This window comes from Palaemon carinicauda, chromosome 6, assembly GCF_036898095.1.
Source record: "Palaemon carinicauda isolate YSFRI2023 chromosome 6, ASM3689809v2, whole genome shotgun sequence".
In the NCBI taxonomy this organism is placed as follows: Eukaryota; Metazoa; Arthropoda; class Malacostraca; order Decapoda; family Palaemonidae; genus Palaemon; species Palaemon carinicauda.
In genome coordinates this window covers 124,298,095-124,318,094 of record NC_090730.1, presented here as the reverse complement: position 1 = coordinate 124,318,094, position 20,000 = coordinate 124,298,095, and the positions used below count along the sequence as shown (strand labels likewise).

The following is a 20,000-nucleotide window of genomic DNA, read 5'->3' as shown; positions in this document are numbered from 1 at the left end:
ACCAGAGTAACTTATCTGATGTCCAGTTTCTGGATAACAGAGATATCAAATAATGTGATGGTTTGGACGAGAAGAAGAAGGATAGGAGTGAATAAAAAAGTGGCATCCGTGAGGGTAGTAAGAAAAATATTAATATTAAGTCACAAGAAATTATTAAAAATGTAAATATAAAGACCTAAACCTTTGGATAATAGGGGCATTAAAAGCACAAAGACAGATTAGAGCAAAGCATAACTAATTTTACGTCTAATCGTGAATAAAATGCAGATGCATAACTTCGATAATGATGAAAATGAACAGTTCGTGAATCTTTACCCATTTACGTTGATCATGGTTGTATACATTACATTAACATATACACATGCACACACGCAAACACACACACACACACACACACACACACACACACATATATATATATATATATATATATATATATATATATATATATATATATATATATATATATATATACATAATTCTATAGATACATAGTCACAGGGGAAGGGTAAACACAACCATTTGTGATATCTGATGGCAATGAATATTCATATATATGTATATATACATATATATATATATATATATATATATATATATATATATATATATATATATATATATATATATATATATATATATATATATATATATAATGAGAGAGAGAGAGAGAGAGAGAGAGAGAGAGAGAGAGAGAGAGAGAGAGAGAGAGAGAGAGAGAGAGAAAACATTTTCATTAAAGAATACAAGTCGAGGTAAAGTGTGCATTTTGTAAAGATTTCCAGTCTTGGAAAACTTACATAACAAAAAAGGGCAATAATGTGACATATAAAACCTTTCAACACTATGAACACCCCTTTCCCATTAAGGTAGAAAAAGAGCCATTACGTTTCTTGTAATGTAGATCTAACCTTTTGAATGAAAAGAAGATAAGGTTGCAGCTAGATAATGAGCAGATAATGTAACCTTAATGGAAAATAAAAGAGGACAGTTTGTTATAAGATTTTATCTCGGCAAGACAGGAAATAAAAAAAGAGCGCTGATGTGTTGAATATAAAGCGCACATCGGATGAGTTGAGTAATAATACGAGTATGTTGAACATGAGAATGGGATGAAACAAATGAAAATGTTCTTAGTCGAGGTAGACATTTCAACTGAATAATAAAGATGGCCAAGGTAATCTTTAGTCTAATATTATAACGATAAAGTGAATATGTGAAAATTTGGCACCCGTATTGCTTGACATGCCGCGCTGTCAATCTAGAAAAAATATACTATAAAACAGGATAGAAGAGAGAGAGAGAGAGAGAGAGAGAGAGAGAGAGAGAGAGAGAGAGAGAGAGAGAGAGAGAGAGATTTATGGGATGGGTTGTAGAGAGTTTAGATTTTATTTATTTGCGGGATGTACCTCATAGACTGATTAAATATGCCGAGTTTGGAACAATAATAGAATTAGAATGAAGGTAGTCCGTACCTGTTAGCTGCTATCCACTAGAAAGTATTCCCTCCTTATCCATGTGGACAGATTTTTCACATTTAAGTTACATTCTTCGTCCAGCCATCCCCCACAAGCCCACTTCAACGTTGTGCGAGACTGATGAAGAATCGTTTTTTTGGGTTTTGAACTGGTCTAGGAATTTCAATGTGTACCAGCATCTGCAACAAGATCTGGCAGACAGGTGCATAGCCCACACCCTGGACACAGTCCCTCATCATCACGCTTCCCAAGAAATGCAACTTACAGCAATGTCAAAACGATAGAACGATTAGCCTTATCAGCCACGTAAGCAAAGTGATGTTGAGAGTCATTCTGAACTGACTGAGACCCTAGGCAGAAGAGATCATTGCCGAAGAACAAGCTGGGTTTAGAAGAGGAAGGAGCACAACGGAACAGATTTTCAATCTTCGAGTTCTGTGTGAGAAGTACAGCCAACACCAGCAAGACATCTTCCACGTGTTCATTGACTACAAAAAGGCATTTGACCACGTATGGCATGATGCCTTCTGGGCCACAATGAACAGGTACAACATGGGATAAAAACTGATACAGACGATCCAACAGCCGTACAATAAAGCAACCAGCGCGGTCCTTGCCCAAGGCAAAATAGGCGAATGGTTCCACACTTCAGTAGGTGTCCTCCAAGGCTGCCTTCTGTCACCAACCCTGTTCAACATCTTCCTTGAACAAATTATGACAAAGGCACTCGAAGATCATGTGAGCACAGTTAGCATCGGAGGACGAACAATCAGCAACCTTCAGTTTGCTGATGATATTGACGGCCTGGCAGGGAACGAAGATGAGCTGGTCAACCTCGTGAAACGTCTGGATGAAACATCAACCAGATACGGAATGGAAATCAGTGCTGAAAAAACAAAGCTAATGGAAAACAGCGATGAGCCAATCAAAGCAAAAATCGTGGTCGGTGGTCAACAACTTGAAACAGTCCAACAATTGAAGTACCTTGGTGCAATCATCAGCCAAGAAAGATCCAAACCAGAAGTCCATGCAAGAATCGCGTAAACAATAGCGGCGCTAACAAAACTGAATCCAATCTGGAAAGACAAAAATATCGCTGTCAAATCCAAATTGAGTCTATTGCATGCTCTAGTCATTTCCATCCTCCTGTATGCTTGTGAATCCTGGACACTGACGGCAGAGCTACAGAGAAAGATCAAAGTTGCAGAAATGAGATGCTTCAGACGAGTGCTTGGCATCTCGTACATTGAGCATGTCACAAATGAAGAAGTCAACAGAAGAGTGAGACAACACTTAGGACGCTATGAAGATCTGCTGTCCACAGTGAAGAGGAGGAAACTAAAACGGTATGGCCACACAACAAGATCAAGCGGCCTGTCCAAGACAATTCTCCAGGGAACAGTTCAGGGGAAGAGGAGAAGAGGGCGGCAGAGAAAGAGGTGGACCAACAACATTGCTGAATGGACAGGAAAAACCTTCGGCCAGACCCAGGCACTCGCACACAACCGTGGAGGCTCCCATTGCGGTGTTCCACCATGCAGCTCCCCTACGATCCTGGTGGATTATAGGATCGGTAACGGTAACCAGGAATGTTAATTTTGGCTAGGGAGAGATGAGGCCGGGTCACATCAATATGGTGAATACATTTTGTTTGAATCATATATATTCCAATTACATATCTTAGAAATCTATACAAGTGTTATTTTGGATATTTTCTTTATACCATCATGCATAGTTTGATTAATTAATGCTTTGTTGAGTTTCTTAGGTATAAAGTCACATTTCTAGTTGTCATACAAGGTGGCTATGAATAATGCATAAACTTCACACACTAGGTTAAGAATAGTGATTGTAAGAGCATATGGCAATTAATCTTTTTAAGTGGAGGAAAATTTAGAACTATGGAATACCATAGCAGAAAGAATTAAGGCAATTATAATTGAACCAGACATGAAAGAAGAGGCCATTACTAACGAATAAAATTGAAACGATTATTTATTCAAGTTTAAAATGAAGAATTTCGAATGCTCCGCTTTACAAATTTTGGTTATTTTAAAAAGTAAGAAAATCTTAATAAATATAGAACACTTTGATGCAAAGGTTAATAAAGAAATGTTATATTAAATAGTCTTCAAACGTTTGTGATGTATACTAAGGTTTTGAATTTTTAATGAAGTTCATAGATGTGTTTTGTGACTTACGCTACTCTCATTTAGTTTTCCGAGTTCTAATGAAAGACGTATTTACAATTAATGCAAAATTTATCAGTTGAATAAGAAACTAAATGAAAGAGCATGGAGAATCGAAGGATTATATTACGATTTAATACTATAGTAGATAATGCTATTAGATTCTGGTTGAATATGAGCCAAGGTACATAATTAACACCAGAAAAACATTATAAATAAGTGGAATAAGAACATCTGTTTCCAAGAGAGGCCTCTGGATAATTGGGCATCCTGTTCTTTCGTCTATAAATCTTAGGTGTAAAAATGTTGAAAAAGTTAGTTTGTATATCAAAGTGGAAAGAACAAAGCGTTGACATGCAGTAAATTAAGGTTATATTTTAAATAGTCACACGTTTTAAAATCAAATTAATCTTTTCTATTCAAATCTGTGTACTAGATTAGAGATTTAGGTTTTGATACTAACTACTTAAGATTTCCTGTTCAGTCATGGCTACCATGGGGCGTGCTCTAGGTTCTGGTGTTTACCCAAAGGAAGCTAGGGATTTGTTTCCAGTTTTCGATATTTCGAGGGGGTAGTATATTTCCGTGGATTATTTAGAAATAAGAGAGAATGAATGTAATTTTATAAACCTTGCAACAGTTCTTTGGTCTGTACTGATATTATGTTACTCCAGAGACTAAATTTTATGCCATATTGGATGTTATTTATTGGGTGTGTGTACTAACTATTGCCCAAAAAGTGTTTGACTGATCTACAATTGTCTTATAATGATAACAGACAGACAATCTATCTTTTGTTTTAAAAGATTTGTGCACAATTTACCAATGATTTTCCCATTTTCTTAGAATTGACAATTACTGATAATTAGGTTTCAGTTTTGAGCAAGTTAAAATGAGTGAGATGTAATTGTATATTTGTATTATTTTTCTGTATCTAATAACATGACTCAAATGTTTTTTTTTTCACACCAGGTATCAGCTGTTGACCCCGACTTACCACGCACAGTCAACCAAAACATACTGTATTATCTGTCTCCTGTCGAACAACTCAACTTTACCATAGACAGCAAGAATGGGGACCTATCATTGAAAGGAGTAAGTAATAGCTTCTTATTTCAGTATTACCAGTGGCCTCTGTGTGTCTTGTGGGTATAGCTATCTTCCCGCTAGTTGCAGTAAGAGTAGCATTGGTCCAGTTTTATTGATTCAAGTGAAATTAGAAGCTGGTTTCTCATTTCTTATCTTGAAGTTTCTTATAGGAATAAAAGTAAATAAAAGGGCTTTCTTTTGTAAACCATTGAACACCTTGCCTTTTCATGTACCCAGTGTTTAGATCGAGAGGCTGCTAAGAAGGGCATAATGACCTTGTATCCGAGGGCTAACGATGAAGGGGGAAGAGGTCACGATGCTGATCCTGCCACCGTTCATCTGATCATCAGAGATCTCAACGATAATCACCCACATATACATTCACCTGTAAGTACACTGTTTCATATCTTTATCTGGCGAGCCTTATAATTTCTTTTCCTTCTGACCTGAGCACTTTATGTAAGAATTTCCACATGGATGGCTTTCTTTCCTTGCCCTTTCATTGTGATTTTTCGAACATGCATATAATTCTTCTTAGTGATGTTCCCATAGATACTGGTTTGTGCTATTTTAGCTAGTTCTCATCTCCTGCCTGAACCATCTCATTTCTTGAGATATCTTGACTATTTTTTAACTCCTCGACGCTCAGTCATTTAAAATCTCTATAATTTTAAATTGAATCTTATGAATGTACTACATTCACTAAAGAATTTTTTTAGCAACACCTGATCAGATCATCCACCATATTCTTTGTAAGGGTAATCCTCAGCTGAAAGGATTAGTATAAGCATTATATATTTCTGCAACTGCAATGTTTCATCCTGAACACGTGACACAATTGGGAATCCTTGGTAAGATTTTGCCTCAGATGGACAGTATTTTCAATCTATACCAGCTCCATCTTTGTCCAGCTCGATGCCAAAAACCTTCACCAATATGCAGTATATCTCTTATAGTCTATTCCGTTGCGACAAACGTACATTGTCTCATCATTTACCTATAAAATAGATAAAATATGTAACATATTCTACTCTCTCTCTCTCTCTCTCTCTCTCTCTCTCTCTCTCTCTCTCTCTCTCTCTCTCTCTCTCTCTCTTATATATATATATATATATATATATATATATATATATATATATATATATATATATATATATTTATATATATATATATATATTTTATATATATATATATATATATATATATATATATATATATATATATATAAAAGCCATAGATACCTCTTGATATCCAATTCACTCCGCCTCGGGATCAGAGACCCGAAGGGGAATCAAACTTATGATAATAGTTTCTGATCGGCCAAGGAATTGAACCCGGACCAAGGGAACTAAGGTTCGAGTGACCTTCAACTCGGCCACTGAGGGAGATCTCTCCTGAGGCAGAGTAAACTGGATATAAAGAGATATTGTGGCTTATTTGTATATACTTATATGTATTTATGCATATAGAGTGTATATATATACATATATATATATATATATATATATATATATATATATATATATATATATATATAATACACACACACACACATATATATATATATATATATATATATATATATATATATATATATATATATACATACATATATGTATATATATAAATATATATATATATATATATATATATATATATATATATATATATATATATATATGTATATATATATGTATATATATATATACATATATATATATATATATATATATATATATATATATATATATATATATATATATATATATATATATACATATAAGTGTGTGTGTATGCAGTAGTAAGTTAATCGATAATTATTCTGGTGTAACATACATAATATTTTTATTGTACGTGGAATTAAATATACAGAGTATTGTGACAAAAATAAAGAAAAACCTTATAAGAGGCGAAAGGTGAATGTACGTTACTTCCAAAATGCTATTAAACTTAAAATAGGGTATTGCAAATAGAGAAATTTGATCGAAATATAATCGGAATTGGAATGATTTTGCATACTTATTTTTTTTCTAGGAAAACAGTTACGCCAAAGTCATGGAGAACATGGATCCTGAGGATGTGAAATCGATAACTATAAAGCTCAACGATGTTGATGGAAGTGACAATGGCTGTCCGTGCACCATGGTGTTTGATCCGGAAATTCCCGTTTCTTGGTTGGAAAAATTCAGTCTTCTTCCTGTTGACGGGTAAGACGCCATTATTCTTTGGATAACATATTTCTAATGAGAAGGATTTTGTTGTTTATTCCACTAAGCGTGTAAGATAAGTTTACTGAGTAAACAAGTCTTGGTGTCAAAAGTTTTATTATTCAAAATCTATGAAAAACGTTTGAGATTTATGAAAACATGCAATAGACTTATTTCTTATTTCAAATTTTCATGGTTTTAATGTTATTAGGAAGTTGTTACTACACTGTCTACGGTTTTCGATACCTCAAACTCACTTAAAGCTCACATGAGTAAGTAGGGTGTGCTAACAAGAACCCAGTTTTAGTCTGCAATACCTTTATTAAAAAATTATAGCCAAAAAAGCTTTCCATTACACAGCCTTTTCCTATTTCAGAAAAGAATAATTTTGAATATATAGTACAGTAGGTTAAAACGTAACTTGTAATTTATGATATCAAAGAAACTTTTATAAAATCTTTTGAAAAAGGGATGCCAAAATATGGCTTTACTTTTCTCAGCTTGTGTGTGTTTTTTTTTTTTTTTTTTTTTTATTCATAAATTCTCCTACCAAGGAATTTATGCCATCATTGTTAAATTGTTAGCATTGCTTAATAATTTATTTTTTTTATATAGTTTACAATATTGAGGCGTTGTTACTATTTTCTCTTACCCCTTTCATCTTGCTGTAGCTGAGGACAAGACTCATGTCCTTCGATTACCTTTGGAATGTTTATATAAGGTTATTTGCACAACTTCCACTTTTTATTGCAAGCTTCCTTTGCGAAATTTCTTCTAAACAGTTATATATTAAAGAAGCAAAACGATCATTCGTTAGGTAGTAATTTAAAAAGCGAGGATTTTTACCAGAGAGACGGAATCAACAACGCTCTTGTTTCTCTTTACCTTACAGATTAGGGTCAACGTACCGCTTAAATCCTTTAGTCTCGTTAGACCGAGAGGAGCAGAAGGTGTATCCCCTTCCCTTTGTGACCCAAGACCAGACAGGTCGAAGAGGCATCCGGTTCTTCACCCTAGAGGTCGGGGATGTGAACGACTCTCCAATGTCCAATGGAACGAGCAAAATTAAGGTCTACAATTACCAGGTATTGTTCGAGTCTACGATGTGTTTCATCTTCAATATATGAGATTTTTTTTATTTATTAATTGTGTATCATATTCCCTTTTTGACTTTGCTTCAGAAGGTTTTTTTTTTCCCTCCTTTTTTTTGCGGACATTGATTCATCGCTTTTTTTTACAATCAAAATATTTTCAACTTTTACATTCATGAACACTTATTTTTGTAATTAATAAACAATGAATGCATTTTATCTTGTGTTTTGGAATATGATTTAGGTTACGTTGAAACATATTTGCAATTTTCTAAATACTTGTTAGCTTTTCTAATTAATTTTGATTTTCAAGATTTTTTGCTTGTCGCATTCCACTGTTTTTCATCCTATTTCATAAGGCATTCTATCAAATCAAATACCTATGATATTAATAAGAGAAAACTATACGTTGCTTTCAACAATAAATATTCCACACTTACTATATATGAGAGAACACGTAGATGGACGTAAAGTTAAAAGGAGAAATAGCTCAAAGTATTTTGTTAATGTTTGAGTCAGAGTTTAAGTTAGAGAAAAGTTTAACTTGGAGTGGAAGGGGGTGGGGGTGGTTTGTCTATAAATGTAATTAAGACAATTGAGAAAACCCATGAGCAATTGGGTAAGTTTGAAGATACGAAGGTAGAGATGAAGTTTTGTTTTAGAAGATAGGGGAAGGATATAAATAGTAAGCATGGGATAAGTAAATATGTTTAATCTATATGTTTGATTATTTGTTTTAATATTGTTACTGTTCTGGAAATAATATATTTTTATTGTTCATTACTTACATGGTAGTTTATTTATTTCCTCATTTCCCTTCCTCACTGGGCAATTTTTTCTTGGAGCCCTTGGGCTTATAGCATCCTGCTTTTCCAACTAGGGTTGTAGCTAAGCTAGCAATAATAATAATAATAATAATAATAATAATAATAATAATAATAATAACAAAAAGTGATTATATAGGTTTCAATGCATAAACAGATAAGACCCTGGAAAGGTATAGAGGAGGTTGAATGGGATATTCAAGTAGAAAATAGTCGATAAAAGAGAGAAAGTAATGAGAACAGACAAGAGAATTTCCGAGGATGTAATTAATTACCCTACAGGCGAATATGAAGAGAATAAATAGTGAGGATATAAACTCAATGAAAAGGGAAAATAGTAATAAGCTGTCTAAAGTAAATGTTCTACCAAGACAGTGGAGTTCATGTTTTGTAGATTTGTTTAATATGGAGAAAAGGAGAGCGTCAGAAAAGCTAAATAGATAAATGGAATTTCCGTAAAGTTAGAAATAATAATATTATAAAAGACTTGAAGAGATTGAAGACTGCAAAAAACCTAGTAACTGAAAGGAGTTATGATTCAAAAGTTCCTGAGAAATGTACCATAAATAGTTTTTATTTTTGTATAAAAGAAGAGACTGTAAGATGTAGAGCCGAGTGGTTTTACATAAGTAAACATGAAAATGAAGTATATGTTCCGATAGAGTAATTTGAGATGTGTGAAAGTAAGTGAAAACAAAGCTGCCTGCTACAAACATGGACCTAGAATTATATATTATTAAAACTTACAGAGAAGTAATATGGGGTTCAAGGTTTATGATGCATGCAATGAATTTATTGATTATCATTAAAATTCTCCATGATGGAAACAAAGTATATTTTGATATATTGAAAGAAGAATTAATGTGTTGATAATAAAGTGTTTCTGAGATGTGGGTATGATATGACTTCATGGCAGTTTAGTAAATTTCTGGATAAAGTAATGAGCTAGTCAAGGAGAGAAATCAAATCTTGGTACAAAGGGAAAGTAGTGAAGAATGGCAGAATTTCATCATTTAGTGAAAGATCTGAAAAATGTTTACAAGAGGAGTTACGAGTTTTATTGAACACGAGTAAAGTTGTGAACAATATTCAAAACCTGAGAAATAGAACAAAGAATGTTAACGTTGACTGAAAAAAACTGGAACCTGTAAATTTGTGCTAGAATTTGATGAGTAAATGTGTTGGATAGTGGTAGGAGGAAGAAGGAAAAATATTCAACGAATCAAGGAAATTAGTATTTTTTGTGCAAAAGCTTATGAAGAATCTCCAGATTTTTTCATGCCAGCATGGGAATATAAAGTGTCAATGTTATCCAAATCTTCCCTATGGAAGGGAAGTGAGGCTGCTGAATGGAAGAAAAATATTTGGAGCTGTTGTATAAATTGTGATCATAACGTATACAACATGAGAAGTAGGGAAACGCTGAGATATGAATACTAATTGAAAAAATTATTACCACTGAAAGAAAGAATCAATTATTTTTAATGGCGGATTGATGCATTGGTGAAAAAAGTGTATTCTAGGAGCGTCTGGTGGTTGACGGAATGATGTTCTAGAAAATGATAGATAGATGGAGTTTAAGAGATATTGTGATGCTAAGACATAAATATATAAGGTGCACAAACGTGTCGTAGTAGAGGATTTAAATGGTCTACCGGTAAGTCTTCTTTGCAAATATATGAAGCATCTATAGTAATTTTATGGCAGTTTTAAGTAGAAATATTTCACCTTCGTTTCAAAAGTTCAAGTATGAATGTGGCTGTGACCAATATATTAGGCGTTGAGCACAACTCCCCCCATGAATTTTTTAGCCGTACGTGTCTTGGAATTTTTCAGTCGTAGCCATGAACTCATGCAATGTAAGGCCTTGAGCACAACTGGCCGTACTACCAGCTACGGGTATACGGGCAAAATTTGTGTGAAATCATAGGTGTGACGCAAGGGGTACGCAACACTCTTTGACATCGTAGCCAGCCGTATACCAGCCGCAGAATCTGCACGTACTTCCTTTAATTCCATACGACAAACGTGCGTGGCTCGTACTTGTGACACAAGTTACACGCAAATTACACGCATGACCAATGTGCGGAGATCATGACACAGGAAATCCTATGGCACGTAAGTTGCATGTAAGTCACACGCACGGCTTACTTGCGTCAGATGTGCATCCTGTCTGCGACTACAAATTTTCTTGACTGCCGCAGAACATTTTAGTGCAGCGAGTGAAGATTCTGCAGCTGGTATACGGCGGGCTACGAGGTCGAAGACTGTTGCGTGCCCCTTGCGTCACACTCACAATTTCACACAAATTTTGCCCGTATACCCACGTTGCTGGTAGTACAGCCAGTAGTGCCTAAGGCCTTAGGCGTTGGGCACAACTCCCCGTAAGAATTTTTTAGCTGTACGTGTCTGGGAATTTTTCAGTCGTAGCCTTGAACTTCTGCGATGTTTTTGGTAGTGAGTGTGTTGAGTGTTCAGTACGGGTTAAGTACGTGTGACGCACGGGTGCCGCACGGTTCGCAAGTGTTGTAAGATGAATGTGTGGGAAAATTATGGCGTACGGCACATGCGGGAAGAGTAGTAAGCATGCACTAAGGACCTGCGTTTAATGCAGATGACGCACTTCCGGAGTACGAGTCTTAAGCGTCCCTTGGGCGATATATATATATATATATATATATATATATATATATATATATATATATATATATATATATATATATATATATATATATATATATAATACACACTCAAATAATCACGTATAAGACAGCTGGTTACCGTCTTTGTACAAAATTTGGGATCCGGAGAGATAGTAATTAAGAATACTGAGAGAGAGAGAGAGAGAGAGAGAGAGAGAGAGAGACTACCTACTTGGCAAAGGGATGTACATCAGAATGATGATGTACTTGCTGCAGCAGAATATATATCCTGAAAAATCATGTAAATATCGTGCATTAGTACTAACGTCGTCCGGTGATTGTACTACACACCTACTTTTGTCGCAATTGCATCGTACGGTGCACGTACGGACCACGCACTTCTTTTAATTCCATACGACAAACGTGCGTGGCTCGTACTTGTGACGCAAGCTACACACAAATTACACGCACGACCAATTTGCGGAGATCATCCCACAGAAAATCCTACGGCGCTTAAGTTGCACGTAAGTCACACGCACGGCTTACTTGCGTCAGATGTGCATCCTGTCTGCGACTACAAATTTTCTTGACTGCCGCAGAACATTTTAGCGCAGCGAGTGAGGATTCTACTGCTGGTATACGGCGCGCTACGAGGTCAAAGACTTTTGCGTGCCCTTTGCGTCACACCCACGATTTCACAAAAATTTTGCCCGTATACCCATCGTAGCTGGTATTACGGCCAGTTGTGCTCAACGTCTTAGTATTATCTGGAGCTATTCCTTTGTAAGAAGAAATGGATTGATAAATACACACAACAAACAAACATACACATACCCATATATATATATATATATATATATATATATATATATATATATATATATATATATATATATATATATATATATATATATATATATATACCTGTTGATATCGAATTCACTTTATCTCTGGATCAGAGACCAAAAGGGTAATTAACTTCATGATAATAGCATCTGGTCTAACAAGCATTTGAACCCGGATCAAGGTCGACTGTAAAGGGTACCTGACACTTGCACGCAGTCGTGGCACGCACTGGCACGCATTGATGCGCGAACTCGCGTGAACGAGTCGTGAAAATGTTGTGAACAGTGCTGGAACTCACGGGCCAGAGCGTACCAATGCGTGCCATGTGTGCCCAGAACTTTGAAATGTTTAAAGTTTGTGGCACGCATTGGCACGCACAAAATAATCGTGAAATAGTCGTGAACGATGCGCCAACTGGAGTGAACTGGAGTGAACAGTGTGGGAACTGGCGTGAACTGGAGTGAACGATGCGGGAAGTGGCGTGAACTTTATAATGAAGAGAAACAAAAAGGAAACGAAAAAATTAATGAAAAGGAAAGAAAAATAGACCTAATAAATTTTTATATTTGCTGTTTTAATGTGAAAAAAAAATTATATCTTATTTCAAACTATTTCTATAACTTTATAATGGAGAGAAACAAAAAGGAAACGAAAAAAAATTAATGAAAAGGAAAGAAAAATAAACCTAATAAATTTTTATATTTGCTGTTTTAATGTGAAAAAAAATGATATCTTATTTCAAACTATTTCTATAACTTTATGATGAAGAGAAAAAAAAAGGAAACGAAAAAAATAATGAAAAGGAAAGAGAAATATAAACCTAATAATTGTTTATATTTGCTGTTTGAATGTAAAAATAAAATGATGTCTTATTTCATGCACACCCTTATTTTCCTCTATTACCAATCAAGACCCAAAACTTTTGTTTTAAATAAAAATGAACTGAAAAATAAACCCAAGAAATTTTTAAGTTTGCTGTTTGAATGTAAAAATAAAATGATGTTTTATTTCATCAACATACTTATTCTTCTTTATTACCTTAAAATGAAGAGCAAAACAAATTTTTTCTGTTTGCTATTTTAATGTAAAAATAAAATGATTTCTTATTTCAACACACTTTTTTCTCTATTACCTTAAAATCAACAGCCTAAAAACTTTTCATGTTTGCTGCTTTTAATGTTAAAATAAAATGCTTTCTTAATACTTGTACATATTTTATGTCTGCTATTTATATGTAAATCAAATGCTTTCTTATTGAAACAAAAATAAAGGGCAACAAAAAATACAAACGAAAAAGATACGTTTCTCTTCCTCAATGCAATGGTGTCTCTGACAGAAAGCATTGTTGTCTCTTCCGAAGCCAATCCAAGAATGTCCTCGGGTTGGAGAAGCCCCGTTTTTATATGGAGTGGCCAATTCGTGAACTGGCGTGAACTGGCGTGAACGATGCGGAAACGATGCGGAATGATGCGCGAACTCACGTGAACGTGTCGTGAACTTCTCGTGAACTACGCTTGCCAATTTTTGCCATGGCGTGAATGTCGCGTGAACTTGTCGTGAACGATTCGCGAACTGGAGTGAACTGGTCGTGAACAGTGAGCGAAAAACGCACTGGCACGCATCAATGCATGCCAGTGCGTGGCAAAAACGCGCGCAAGTGTCAGATAGGCTTAACCTCAGTTTTGACTTGGTCCGGGTTTGAATCCTTGGCTGACCACAAGCTATTATCATAAAGCTAATTCGCCTTTGAGATCAAAGAACCAAGGGGGAATTAACTTTATGATAATAGCTTTTGTTCGGTCAAGGATTTGAACCTGGATCAAGTAGAAACTGACGTCGACTGTCATCTCAGTTTCGACTTGTTTCGGGTTCCAATTCTTGGGTGACCAGAAGCTATTATCATAAAGTTAATTCACCCTTGGGTTTCTGATCCAGAGGAAGAATGAATTCGATATCAACAGGTATATATATATATATATATATATATATATATATATATATATATGTGTGTGTATGTATAGGGGCATGTGTATGTTTGCTTGGTGTGTGTGTTTATCAATCCATTTCTTTCGTTATTTATGGCTTATATGAGTAAATGAAAATCACAAGCTATGTGATAAATTATATATATATATATATATACATATATATATATATATACATATATATATATATATATATATATATATATATATATATATATATATACATATATATATATATATATATATATATACATATATATATATATATATATATGTATATATATATATATATATATATATATATATATATATATATGTATGTATGTATATATATATATATATATATATATATATATATATATATATATATATGCGTGTGTGTGTGTGTGTGTATATATATATATATCAATACACGAGAGTAATTGTGAAAGACTTGATTAGAGTTAGTAGTTTTCCTTCTTGACACACATGGTATGGCGAGGACAATTAAAGCACCGATGTACGGTATTTATATAGAATAGGAATCCCCATGAGATCACCTTCTTGGTGACCTCAAGTAGGTTTGATATTATGAAAAGAGGATAATACAGTACAAGATCAAAGGAAAAAAAGGGAATGGCTTGATTTATGCTTTAACTTTTGAATACAAAATATTTTTGCTCACTGCTTTTTATGCTATAATTGTAGGATACGCGCTACTTATAATTACACAAGTTTTTATGTATGCCCTTAACTTCTATTGATATAATCATGTTTTTCAAATGAATATCTCTTCAAATATTGTTGGCCTTGCTATAGAACCGGTTATCTGGCATGGCTGTAATGTGATGTCATTGACGTGAGAGTTGAAGTTTTGTGTAACCTAATCGTGGTTGCATCACTCGAGTTTAATTAATGAATACCAGCACAGAAAAAGAAAACAAAAATAATGTGATCCACATCTATTGCAATAATAATTTTTAATATTTGTCCTCACAAACATTTGCTTAGAAAATTCATATGTTTTTTATGACCAATTGATGTATGTGCAGAAAAATACGAGAAATCTTTGATGTTTACACGAATTAACTATCGTGTGACAAATTCTTTTAACAATTTCTTGCTATAATGTCATTAAATAATCTTTCGTGGTCTCAATTTGGATTCCAAGTGGCCGCAAGTTTGACATTTCGCATTTAATCTAATGTCAGGTGTTCTCAAAAAATGTCAATTAATATACGGGAATAAAACTTCGGGAATTTCTTTACATTTATGAAAATAGATTAACTTTGGTAACATTAAAATAACATATTCTATAAATCAGGTATTTCGTTATATATTCATAACATAGATTTTAGATAAAACTTATCTTTCATTACATTAAAATATATTTTCACACAATCATTCATCGAGATTAGCCAGAGTTTCTATAAAACTGTTTATGCCATCCATCCCAGGGCCAGTTCCCATCAATGGTTATTGGAGCTGTTCACGTGACAGATTTGGATGACTACGATCTGGATGACAAGATGTTCGAGGTGGATGCGACGACCTCATCCGACGTTGCCAATCACTTCCAAGTGGACGGGAAGAATGGTAACATCACAATGCTCAAAGGAACACCTGCTGGGATACACTTACTTAGGGTGAAGGTGAGCTCATTATCGTTCAATTTGGTTCTCTCTCTCTCTCTCTCTCTCTCTCTCTCTCTCTCTCTCTCTCTCTCTCTCTCTCTCTCTCTCTCTCTCTCTCTGCAAATTCAGTCTACTGTTTGCTGCAAACGCTGATATCAGATGGCGCAAAATGTATAGTGGGTTCTAGTCAGTGCTAACGAACCTTCTCTGCAGATATATAAAACATGTGGAAGTTTTATATTGAATAGCCATTACCTTGGTGGTGTCATAGACATCCTCTCTTAGGACAAATTGAGCTCCAGATGGTATTCTTTTCATATATAAATTTAAAATAACGTATACACTACCATATATACAGTATACATACACACACGCATGAATTCTACCATTGGAAATGTATATCTCCTGGAAATTCATTTATGATACCAGCTTATGGCTGGGAAGAGATTCGAACCTATGCCTCCTAGCCAAATTCATGCCAGAGATTCGAACCTATACCTCTTAGCCGAAACCATGCATGCGAGGACTCTACCAGGCTCGATTGGTAGAATCCTATCTGGCATGAATTTGGCCAAGAGGCATCGGTTCGAATCTCTGCCCATCCAGAAGCTGTTATCATAAATGAATTTCCAGTGGATATACATTCCTAAAGGTAGACTTCTATATTAAATGACATTGTGGTTGATATTCATACAAACACACACAAACAAACACCCACCCACACACATATATATGTATATATAATATATGCATATATATATGTATACACACACATATATATATATACACATATATATATATATATATATATATATATATATATATATAAAAATAAATATATATATATATATATTGTATATATGTGTGTGCATATATATATATATATATATATATATATATATATATATATATATATATATATATATATGTGTGTGTGTGTGTGTGTGTGCATATATATATATATATATATGTATATATATATATATGTATATATATATATATATATATATATATATATATATATATATATATATATATATATATATGTGTGTGTGTGTGTGTGTGTGTGTGTTTGTGTGTGTGTGTGCGCAATAGTGAGTTTGATAATACTATCTTTTCAATCATTCATGAACAGGTTTACGACGAGTTCCGACAGGAATCAGCTGTAGGCGTGGTCAACATTACTGTCGTTGATCTCAATTTCCAAGCCGTTATGAACTCTGGGTCACTGACAATTGCCAATATCAGGGCTCAGCAAATGCTGGGGATAAGTAAGGTAAAGTTTAACAAGTTTAAAGATTATCTTTCTATGATTTACCAAACTGTTTTTTTTTAGATATATCAAGTTTACGATACCTTCAATTAAAACAAGGATTAGATGCATATACATTATACTTATTTTTTTTTATTGCAACCATGCACTGATGATATAGAAATTACCGATAGAAATATATTTTCACAAGTAAAATTTCACATACATGACTATATACACTTTTTTTTTCTTTAAGGGAAAAATCCCCTTCAAACCATTATTCAAAGTTGAACTGACTGTAATGTTGATAATTTGTTTGATCCAAACCACTTATAATGATAACATTATTCTAGATGGACCTGCTTTCCATGTTATATTCTCATGTTTGCAATAGAAATGTCTATTACTATGCTAGTTCAACTTATAAGTTGAATGCGATACGCTTAAATGTGTGCATCTGTTGAACTCTCCAACATTCATTATTGTGATCAAATGTGTATTCATAAAACATTGCTTGTTTGATCGAATAAAGAAATGAGAGTCTTAAAAGTTATCCGTCTCAAATAGGTAGCGAGTACCGAGACGATTTACGAGCGCCTGAAGAAACAAATAGCCGGGATTCACGAGATCCCACAGGACAATGTGGACATCTTCAGCATGCGTGATGTGGAAGGAGGAGTACAGATCCGATACAACTGCCACAGTTCACCTTACTACACTGCAGCAAAGTTAGATGGACTCTTGATGAAAAATCGGTTTGAGGCAAGAGGACTTTTTTTTTCCATGTGTAACTGACATTTTTTGTTAATATTATAGCAGACCACATTTGTATAACTATTCCCATGAAGTATTTGTTCACATATATACTTTTCACGCGTATAATCTATTTTTTTTTCTTTTTCAAATGAGCATCATTTCTTTTTCCAGGTTTCGAAAGCCTTGGGTCTTGACGTCATCATGGTGGACATCAATGCTTGCTTATATGAATCCAAGTCTCCTTGTGGAGGGCAAAGCTGTCAGCACACGATGCGGCCAAACCTCACTTCTCCTTTGGTGGTGGCAAGCAGTACCGCCACTATGGTGGGTGTTGATATCACTGACGAATACACTTGCGACTGTGGGGAGCTCGAACCACTGCCTTCAGTTTGCTTCAGTGGTTTCTGCTACAATGGCGGAACTTGTAGTGTCTTCAACAATACCCTCAAGTGTCAGTGTATAGATGACCATAACTATGGGCCTCGTTGTGAACTCAAGAATGCGAGGTTCGAGAAGAGCTTCGCTTGGTACGAGCCCTTGAAAGTGTGCGATAATTCGACCTTTTCCATATCATTTAAATCAAATAGTCATAGCGGTATTCTACTGTATATGGGACCAATAGTAGAATCTCCTTGGGAGGATTATCCCAAGGACTTCATGTATGTGTTTCATAGGAATTGGGTCCTGGTGACCTACGTCGACCTCGGATCAGGAACAGAAAAGGTCTCGATTCCTATTGAGAAAAACAGCAATCGCTTCTTTCAATACGTTGTCGTTTGGAATAAAAAGAAAATTTCCTTTGAAGTTATTGACTGCGGGTTCAATTCAACCATTGGTTCTGGTGATCCATGCAAAGTGTCTATCCCGTATCCACACATATCTATGTATCCCAACTTCCTTCTGAACGTCCAAGGACCTCTGCAGGTTGGAGGTCTGGCACCCATGCCAAGCTTCGCTTCCTTATCAGCGTCCTATCGGTGGAACTTGATACCTCCTGTAGTTGGTCCCTTCTCGGGGTGCATATTAGACATGCGTCAGAACGATTACCTTTATGACTTCAATTCTTCTGATTATGGCTCAGCGCCAATACAGCCGTGTGATGCCCCTCGGACCTCCCGGGTCGTACTAGGTCAGCAGTCCATCATCATAATCCTTGCCAGCCTTTTCTGCCTTCTAGGTAAGATCATAGTTTTATCTGATATTCTGTTGTGGGTGTATATATCTAAATACGTATATACATATAAATATGTATGCACAAAACACACACACGCACACACACATATATATATATGTATATATATAATGTAGATAGATAGCAAAACACACACACACACACACACACACACATATATATATATATGTATATATATATATATATATATATATATATATATATATATATATATATATATATATATATATTTAAATACATAAATATATTTATGTATGTAGATATATATATATATATATATATATATATATTATATATGTATATATATATATATATATATATATATATATATATATATATATATATATATATATATGTGTGTGTGTGTGTTTATAGTGTATATATGCCTACAGATAAATATATATACCCACGCACTTATATATGTATATATAAATACATGCATGTATATATATATAAATATATATTCGAGATATATATATATATATATACATATATATATATTTATATATATATATAATATATATATATACATATATATATATATATAAATATATATTTATATATATTTATATATATATATATATATATATATATATATATAAATAGATCTACAAATATATATTTATATGCATATATATACATGCATGTATTTATATATACGTGTAAAAATGTAGGCATATATATACACTATAAACATACACGCACACACACACACATATATATATATGTATATATATATATACATATATATAACTATATATACATATATATATATATTTATATATATATATATATATATATATATATATATATATATATATATATATATATATATT

General features: G+C 33.9%; 1 protein-coding gene across 1 annotated transcript in view; it reads left to right on the top strand.

Moving 5' to 3' along the window:
* Positions 1-20,000, top strand: part of LOC137643217 (DE-cadherin-like) — a 202,783-nt gene that overhangs the window by 145,741 nt on the left and 37,042 nt on the right. Inside the window, exons 21-28 of the mRNA XM_068376065.1 lie at positions 4,640-4,762; positions 4,994-5,143; positions 6,791-6,963; positions 7,856-8,048; positions 15,788-15,982; positions 17,100-17,240; positions 17,784-17,978; positions 18,144-19,149. Of these exons, the coding sequence (XP_068232166.1) occupies positions 4,640-4,762; positions 4,994-5,143; positions 6,791-6,963; positions 7,856-8,048; positions 15,788-15,982; positions 17,100-17,240; positions 17,784-17,978; positions 18,144-19,149 (2,176 nt within the window). The remainder of the gene's footprint in view (positions 1-4,639; positions 4,763-4,993; positions 5,144-6,790; positions 6,964-7,855; positions 8,049-15,787; positions 15,983-17,099; positions 17,241-17,783; positions 17,979-18,143; positions 19,150-20,000) is intronic.